The 8,987-nt window shown below is 53.4% G+C and overlaps 1 gene segment (V, D, J or C); it reads left to right on the top strand.

Moving 5' to 3' along the window:
- The first annotated feature begins 5,797 nt into the window (after positions 1-5,797).
- Positions 5,798-7,290, top strand: LOC131424488 (Ig heavy chain V region 3-6-like). The segment is given in 3 exon segments: positions 5,798-5,843; positions 5,929-6,242; positions 7,255-7,290. Coding segments are annotated over 3 exon segments (396 nt in total).
- The last annotated feature ends 1,697 nt before the right edge of the window (positions 7,291-8,987 follow it).

Raw genomic sequence — 8,987 nt, 5'->3', positions numbered from 1 at the left:
GTCTCTTCCTGAGGACTCCCAGTGCCAATGGTCACACAGGACAGTGGGGCTCCTCTGACATGGTCACAGCAGGTGGGACATGGTGGCTGCACTCTTTCCCCAGGGCTTCCTCCTTCCTCCACCCTCCCCTCCCCCACCCCTCCCTCTTCTCTCCTAGTTTTCTGGTATTTATTTATCTTCTCTATTTAGTGCCACTCACCTTCTGAGTTGGTCCACACACAGTTGGATCCCCTTGTCTGACCACCTGTCCTGGAGGGTGGGGAACTGCCTTTCTCCTTCACAGTGGCTCAGCTGCACCAGGGTGAGACTGTGGGTCTGCGAGGGCAACTGACCACCACCTGCACCTGTGACCTGTGTAGAGATGTGGCTTGAACCCCCTCCTTCTGGGAGTCCCTGTCCCTGTGCTGTGCTTTGGGGCAGAGTGCTGGGACATCACTCCCTCCAATCCTCCTGAGACCCAGTCCCCAGCCCTGTCCATCACACTCTGTCTCCCACAGGTCTGTCTGTCCATTCAGATGGAAGTGCCCGTTGATCTTATCCACACGTAGACCTCCAGCCAGGACCCAGTGTCTCTCCTACTCCCAGAAAGGGGCTGGGCCTGGGCTCCAAAGACCCAGTGAAGAGTGCACCTAAGTGGCTGTCCAGTCTTGGACACTCAAAAGCACGTCCTCCTGTGCAGGAGAAATAATAAGAAGGGGAGAGTGGAGGGGATTCTGAAGTGAAGTGTGGTGAGCAGAGGTGCCCTGGAGGGTGTCCACGCCTGCCCATTGAGTCCCTTCAACTCCAGCCTCTCCCAGCTCTGGCACCTGTGCTGGGAAGGTCAAGTACTGCATGGGGGTTGCAGGCCCTCTCCAGCCAGGACCCTGGGCTTTCCCTGGTAAGCACAGCCCAGCTCCCCTGAGGTCAATGTCTGCTGGGCTGAGGTCTGTTACTGACCCTGCTTCTCCAGGCCTGGGGGGAAGTGTCCCTCCTCCTCTGAGGGAGGGCTTGTCCTCCCCGTGGTCCGTGCACCCCAGACCAGCTGCAGTCTGTCTCCTGAGCCAACCTTCTTTACTCTGGGAGCCAGTGCTTTCAGCTTTCTCTGAACATCAGCTCACGAGGTGCCACCTGCCTTTCCTGTGGCCCTGCCTCAGTGCCTGCTGCTCAACTGCTGAGCTCCTTCTCTCCTGGGACCTGCTGCAGCTCCGTGGGATCCCCTCAGCTGCCTTCTCCATTCCTGCTACCTCATTTTCAAGTCCAACTTATTGTCTGGGAAAGACTTAGTTCCCTGTTCTCTGTGTTTGCATTTTACAGAGGAGCTGTCCATATGATTAACTGACCATGTTCTCATCAAGTGCTTCACACTAAAACATGGTGATTGACACCTACATAAGAAGGCCCTGGGAATCCCAAATTGTGTGCAGACCCCTCCCTTTGCTTTACACGTGCAAGGAGAGTCCACAGCCTCCATGGATTAGTGCAACTGTGCAAAGGTAACATGAAGTCTAAATACCAGTTTCAGATTTCTAATGCAATAGTGCCCAACCCTGGGTGCAGTAGTTCCTGATGCCACAGATTCGGGATTTGAAATTTCCATTCTGGCTCAGTGTGGTGAGGAGAATGTAATACTGACTCAACAGTTCACATATGAATGATGGGTGAACTTGCTGATGCTCTTGGCACGCACACCCTGGGGAGGCTTGAGGCCCGGAGTGTACTGCACAGCGAGCTGAGGTCACCCACTCCTCTCTCAGCTTTCTTCCTGCCCTTCAGGGGCAATTTAGTGTAGGAATTCCACATTTTTTCTACGTTGGCAAGTTGGCACTTACATTAGACCCAGGGATGTTGGTATAGTGCCCTTTGTCCTTCCGCAGTGTTAGAAGGAGGGAACATTCTAAGAGGGTGAATATGTGAGTAAAGGTGATTTTCTGGTATTGCAGTGTTGGCCATGAGCTCAGGGTGAATGAGTCACAAATTTGATCTTACAGAAAGAGGCAGAGAAATCAGCTGATCTGAGCCTGAGGGTGCTCTGGGAACTGGACACTGACCCTAACTGGGCATGTGACCCTGGTGACATCTGGACTGACCAGATTATTGGATTCCTCCAGTGAAAATACAGAAGTGCCACTAATGGTGTCTATTGGAGTTGAGGCTGAAGTGTGCACAGCCAGGCTGCTCAGGGTGAGGAGATGAGAAACCTTCCCTGGATGGAGCTGCTGGTCTCACACATGCCAGAAGGTGAGGCAGGTGCGAAGGCTGAGCCTGGGGCTCAAGCACCTTCTGGGGACAGGAGAATGTGGCAGGATTTTTTCTAATTTCTTGCAAGTACTGCATAGGAGGTGGTAGGAGACGGAGCAGGCTGTGAGTTTACATGGAACTGACTAGTATACAAGGACCCCTATGACCCAAGGTGTGATTTCAGGGATGAACGTGTGGCCAGAGGCCAGCAGGAACCAGCCCTGTGTGTCCCTGGGGGCAGCAGGTTAGCACCCAGTAACTGAATGTCTGCAGTGACCTTGAGGATTGGAAGTCCCCACATAAGGGGTTGGACTGCACAGTGTTGTGGGTGTTACACTCACACAAGAGGCAGAAACCATCTTTCTTCCCTTCATTTTTTCATGAAATACACACAGAAGTTTATTGATCTCTCTCAGAACTCATGTGTCACCATCCTGCTGATGGACAGCTCAGTGGTTTTCTCTGAAGGACACTTTCCTGGTGCCTGGGTGGACAGTTCAGGATGTGTCCTCTCCTGCACACATCTGTGGATGCACTAGTCAGGTGGACAGGCCACATCAGAGAGTGGAGGGAGGGGAGTGTGCACAGAGCAGGCAGCTCTGTCCTCCTGAGGCCCATGACTCTCCTCTCTGCTGTGTCATCCCAGGGCTTTCTCTGACCCCGACTCTCAGCAAGGTGAGCACCTGAGCTGTGCTTGAGAAACATCAGTACTCACTGGTCCAGGATGTGATGGACAAGGGCCTCAGCGCTGCCACCTGGTTCCATCATTGGGAGGAGCAATCTCGACCTCCACCCCATTCTGAAGGAACCACTCTTCACCACAGCAGGATACAGCACACACCTGTGCCCTCAGCAGGAGCAGGGGAGCCTGAGTAATCATGGAATACTACTCAGACAGGAACAATGGAGGGCTCTCATTTGGGACAACACAGGTGACCCCGAGGACACTGCACTCATTGACATAAGCCAGGCACAGAAAGACAGGAACCATTGCCCAAATTATAGCTCTGATCTAAAGTTTCTCAGAGGTGCACAGAGGAGAAGGAGGCTAGCAGGGCCTGGGGCAATAGGCCTGGGAGAGGCTGGTCAGAGTGGGGCTCACTTCTGATGAGCAGGAGGAGAACCTCCAAGACAGCTGCTCAGCAGGAGACTCTGGTGAGTCCCACCTACTGTGCACCTGCAGCAGTGCTGAGAGAGCAGGCTTTGATTTCTCACCATGGAATGGTGGAAGTCAGAGCTGCAGCACCTGCTAATACCTGGATCAGCCTTTCCACCACGGGTGCCCATCGGGAACCTTCATCCTAGGTAAAGGGACCCCAGGGGCCCTGCTCTGCCCCCTGTGGGCTTTATTAGAATTATATTTAAATAGTGATGGCAGCAGACACTGAGACCCAGGGTTTAGTGCCCTCCTTGTTTGCAGTGTTCTCTTTGGAGCATGGTGAATGCGTTAACTCAGAGAACATGGCCATGACCTCAGGTCAGAAGATTGAGCTTCATAAGATTGTGGAGTTAATAGTTGACAGAAGGAGGCACATGAGGTCCATTAGCATGATGGGCTTCTCCCACCTGTCAAGTGGAGCACTGAAGTGTCCCTGCTGCTGTGGAGACAGTGTGGGCACAGAGGGCCTGGGCTAAGGAGCTGTCCAGGCCACCCCTCCACAGGGCTCTGACATGGCCCTTAAGGTCATGACTCACAGTGTCCTAGTAATACAACCAGGAAGCACTGAGGTGGTGCCTGGGTTGTGGGGCGCTGTGGGAACTGATGAGGGGAAGGACACAGCACCTCGGGGCCCTGGCTCAGTCTCTGCACTGAGCACATGAGGTCTGGTTTCCCTTGATGGACCCTGACCTCACAGGGGAGCCAGCAGAGGGCAGCACCTGGGGCTCAGGAGAGGAGAGGTCCCAGGAGAGTGCCCACCTGCAGGAGGACCCTCCTCAGGCAGCACACTGAGCTCTGCCCAGGAACGGGCTGGGCACCAGGAGCATGGCTCATGCTGCTCAGGAAAGGACCCCACAGGTACCATGGAGATGTGCAGAGATAAGACAAGGACTGGGCACTGCGGCTGGTCAGACGTTCCCTTACTCCAAAGAGCAGGGTCTTCTCATAAGCCCACTGCTGAGAGGGACCCTCGGTTTTGTTGGCAGCATTTTGACTGCTCAGCTGTGCACCCCATCTTCCCTGGGGCAGGAGTGTCCCCAACATTCCCTCCACCCTCCCTCCTGAGGATGATGGAGAATGGGCACTGCTCCTGGGACCAGAGCAGGGCTGGCCCCTGGGTCTGCAGACACATTTCCCAGTGAGACGTGTGGGGAGGATGGGGCTGGAATCTGACAGGCAGGTGGTGTCACTGCTGAGGGTCCAGACAGCAGAATCCTGGGCCTGGGCTGCTCTACACTGCCACCTCCGTCCAGCACAGGCAGCTGAACTGAAGTCACTGTGTGAATTTGGGGTGACACAAAGTACCACACAGACACAGAATACCTTTCATAAGCTTCATGATGGCTTTCTCCATCTCCCAGCCTCAGGCTCCCCAAAAGGGGGACACAAGAAGGTCAGAGAGGCTGACAGGAGAGAGGGGCCATGTTCAGAAGTGGGCTTTTATTTTGGGTGATGCTGTGTCTTAGAATTTTCTATCTGAAAAAGGCAGAAGGGTAGGATTACAAAGGAACAGGTGAGTGTGACTCAACCCCAGCAGGTGACACCTACTCCTGGAGCCACACCCTGTTATCCCAGCTGGGGGAGCACCCAAGTTACTGGACCTGGCACTACCCTGCCCGACTGAATGCAATAACTGTTCAGAACCTGGAGCATCAGGACTTAAGTAGGTTCATCAAGGGTGGCTTCCCTCACTAATGGCTCTCCTCACCTGGGACCTACACTGAGCTGATCCCTTGGAATCCAGGGAAGCCTCTGCAGATGAAGAGGGAGCTGGACATAGAGAGGGAGTCACATGTCAGTGCACAGCTCCTCTGGGGACAGCCACATAGACAGTCTGTCTCCTCCTCTTCCCAAATGCTCTCCATCACATGTTGCATCCAGTCTCCCTGCTGGTGCTGATGTGTCCTGGATTACAGGACATTTAGAAGATGAGGAAGGCTACAGCTATGTCACACAACCAACATGACAGTGTCACAAGATCTCCAGGAACAGAAGGACCATGTCACAGTAGCAGACAGTGGGAGAAAAAGCAGTGTGCTGGACTCAGAAATGAGCACTCAGCACCCAGAGCCTGAATGAGTGTGGTGAGTGAGACTGGGCACCAGGAAGGGAGCAGGGTCCTGAGGAAGGGGCTGGGCTCAGGAGGGTGGGCTCCCCCTCTGACAGCCTTCCAGCTCCCCTGAAACCACCTGCTCTCCTCTCACAGGTAAAGCTCCACCTGGGTTCCAGACAGGGACACAGCTCAGGAGCACAGAGGACCTGGGCAGCCTGACCCCAGCCTCTCCAGATATCAGAAGAGCCTCACCCACATGCAAATCCCTCCTCCTGCTCTGGGTTCAAAGGCCCTCTGGGCTGTGGGAGCTCCCAGCTCTCTGCTCAGACAGGGCTGAGGTCTCTGGGAAGGCAGGTGTGGTCTAGAAGATGAGGCTGCTGGGTCTTGTCCTGTGCCTGGTCACAGCTCTCCAAGGTGAGTGTCCCCAGTGTCAGACCTGGGTCCATGGGGAGGTTGTGACTACAGGTGACTAACAGAATGTGACTGTCCTTGTCCCCAGGTGTCCTGTGCCAGGTGCAGCTGAAGGAGTCAGGACCTGGCCTGGTGAAGCCCTCACAGACCCTGTCCCTCACCTGTGCTGTCTCTGGATTCTCCATCACAACCAGTGGTTATGACTGGAGCTGGATTCGTCAGTCCCCAGGGAAGGGGCTGGAGTGGATAGGGTACATATCTAGTGGTGGTAGCACTAACTACAGCCCATCCCTCAAGAGCCGAGTGTCCATCTCCAGAGACACGTCCAAGAACCAGTTCTCCCTGCAGCTGAGCTCCCTGACCACTGAGGACACAGCCACCTATTACTGTGCCAGAGACACAGTGAGGGGACCTCACTGTGAGCCCAGACACAAACCTCCCTGCTGCTCACCCAGGGCCATCAGGGGGCGCTCTGCACACAGGAGTCAGGTCAGCCCAGAATCAGCTGCAGATGTGAGTTGGGACAGGTTTCCTCCATCTAGAGGCCTGTCCATGTACCAGCTTCCCAGGGGATCTCTGTGGCCTTGTGGTCTCTACTTATCTCTGATGTATCTGAAGATAATCGTTCTGTTTTTGTCATATTCTTTTTCTTTTGAAATAGTGCATCTTACATATATTTATTATAGGTTTTCATTTTGACATAGTCACATATATTCATTGTCTATAAAACCTCTATTGCTCTCATATAACCTCCTTTTAAATTTTCCTCCTTCTCCCCATTATTTAACTGACCTTTCTTCCATGAGTTTCTAATTTTCATTAAATTTACACTATTTGTGTGTGTGTGTGTGTGTGTGTGTGTGTGTGTGAAACTCACAGTGGTTCACTCCCACAGGTGCAGGACTCCCACGTGGGCAGAATTGACCAATAATATCTGCTCAGCTCACTCCTGGCCCCTCCCTTCTCCTGTCCCTCCTCCCTCACCCTTAGTCACTTCCTGATCCCCACTGACCTCTTCTATGCTCTTGGGGTTCCCCTTCCTTTATCTCCCTTATTTGTGGCAGCTCCCACAGAGGACAGCCAACACTCACCTGACTCCCTGAGCCTCTCTCATTCCTCTTCCCTAATGTCCTCCAGCTCCATCCACTCACCATCATCTCACTCCTCCTATTGGCTGAGCAGAGCTGCAGTGTTGGTACATGACCCACATTTCCTTTATCCATCCACTAGTGAAGGGCACCTGGGCTGGTTGCATAACCTGGTCTTGGGAATTGCACTGTATAAACCCTGCAGTGGCCGTGTCCCTGCACTGTGCTGACTTGGGTCTTTGGGGTAAATACCAAGCAGCAGGAGAGCTGGGTCCCACGGTGGCTTCCTCCCTGTTGTTCTGAGGGTCTCCACCTGCCCTCCTCAGGGTGGTTCTCATCTGCTGTCCACCAACAAGGTGTGAGGGTCCTCTCCCCAGGTTTCCTCCAGCACCTGTTATTACTTGTGTTCTTGATCACTGCCATTCTGGTGAAGTGAGAAGGAACCTCATTGTCACTGTCATTGGAATTTCCCTAATTGTTAGAGATATGAGCTTTTATTCACATATTCATTGTTCATTTGTCTTTCTTCTATTGAGAAGTGTCTGGTTAGTTATTTGTCATCTAATAAGTGGATCATTTGTTTGGGGAGGTGAAGGTTTTTGAGCTCTTTATATATTCTGGTTACTACTCCCTGCCTGAGAAGTGGGGCAGAGGGTTTACCCAATCTCTAGGCTCTCTCCCTGCACTTACTTGTCTCCTGTGCTGTGCAGAACCTTCTGCAGGCCCTGCCTTCCCACTGACATCCTTGATCTTTTTCTGGTTGGTTTATTCTCTCATATTCTGACTCTGCATGTTCACATCATTCACCAACAAACATGGGTAGTTTCATCCTTCCTGACTTGGATGACATTCTCCAACATTCTTACTAGCTAAACCCCTGGCTAGGTTCCAGCCCTTTGTGGAAGAGGAAGGCTGAGGGTCCTTCCTTGCCCAGAACAGGTCTCAGTGTAGAGCACTCAGGGTCTCCCACTGAAGTGGATTTGCTGTGTGTTTTTCACAAATGACCCTCACTGTGCTGTTCTGCCTCTGAGTAACTTGTTGGTTACTTTCATCATGGAAAGTGCTGGATTTCGCCCAGTGGTATATTCTAGGTTAGTTGAGATGCTCTTGTGACATTGGCCTCTGCTGTGCTGAGGAGGGAACCACAGTGGGCTGCTCCTTTAGCTGTCCCTGCACCCCAGGCAGGTGGCCCCTGTCAAGGTGTGGCTCTCTCACTGTGCCCTGCCCTTCAGCTCCAGCCTGCCAGGACTTCTCTGCAGAGTTCCAGCCCCTAGTTCATCATGGCTGTTGGACTGCAGTTGGCCTCACTGTGGTCATCTGGGTTTTGGACCAGCCTGTGTCTGGCCTCCTAAGGTGGTTTCCCATCAGTTCTCCTCTCATGTGTTGCAGGACCATCCCGAGGTCCCCTGCCCTGACTCTGCTCCTCCATTCATTGTTAGTCACCATCAGTCCCTCCTGCCATGTCTCTGTGCCTGCTGTTTACTTCTCCCAGGTGCAGTCCTGGCAGACCTGGTGGGACCTGGGCCATCCCCCTGTCCTGTAGCTGGCTGTGACATCATGGCTGTGGGCAGGGGGGCAGAAGGGAAGCCGTGGGCAGGGTGAGCTCTCTGGGGAAAGGCAGGTGAGGACGTGGACTGGACCTGAGTGCTGCTGGGCAGGCTGTCTGCATGGCCACCCTGACACACTCAGGCAGGAGTGGGGGCTGGGCCTCAGGACTGTGTCCTCTGCAGCTCTCCTCTGACTGCAGCTGCCCAGCCAGGCCCTGTAGGGTGAGCTTCCTACATGGAGGGCATCTGTGGTCATGGGATGCCATGTGCTCACAGAACCACCAGCTGATGCTCAGTCACAGACCTGGAGATTGTGGTGTGGCAGGTGGACCTCAGATCCCTGACTGGGATCAATGTTATGATTCTAAAAATACAAAGAAAATGCCAGTACCAGCTTTGAGATTCTAGGAGGTGTTTGGTGTCACAGGGAATCACCTGCCCTGGGAGTGGGGCATCAGAGAAATCTAGGAATACATGAGGTGGTTTTCTTTTACTTGGGGAATTTCTGGGTT

Source organism: Marmota monax, unplaced genomic scaffold (assembly GCF_021218885.2).
Source record: "Marmota monax isolate L192 unplaced genomic scaffold, Marmota_monax_Labrador192_F-V1.1 WCK01_AAM20220418_F8-fsc00190, whole genome shotgun sequence".
NCBI classification, from domain to species: domain Eukaryota; kingdom Metazoa; phylum Chordata; class Mammalia; order Rodentia; family Sciuridae; genus Marmota; species Marmota monax.
Note: the sequence above shows the minus strand (reverse complement) of the source record. Positions and strands in the feature narration are given on the sequence as shown.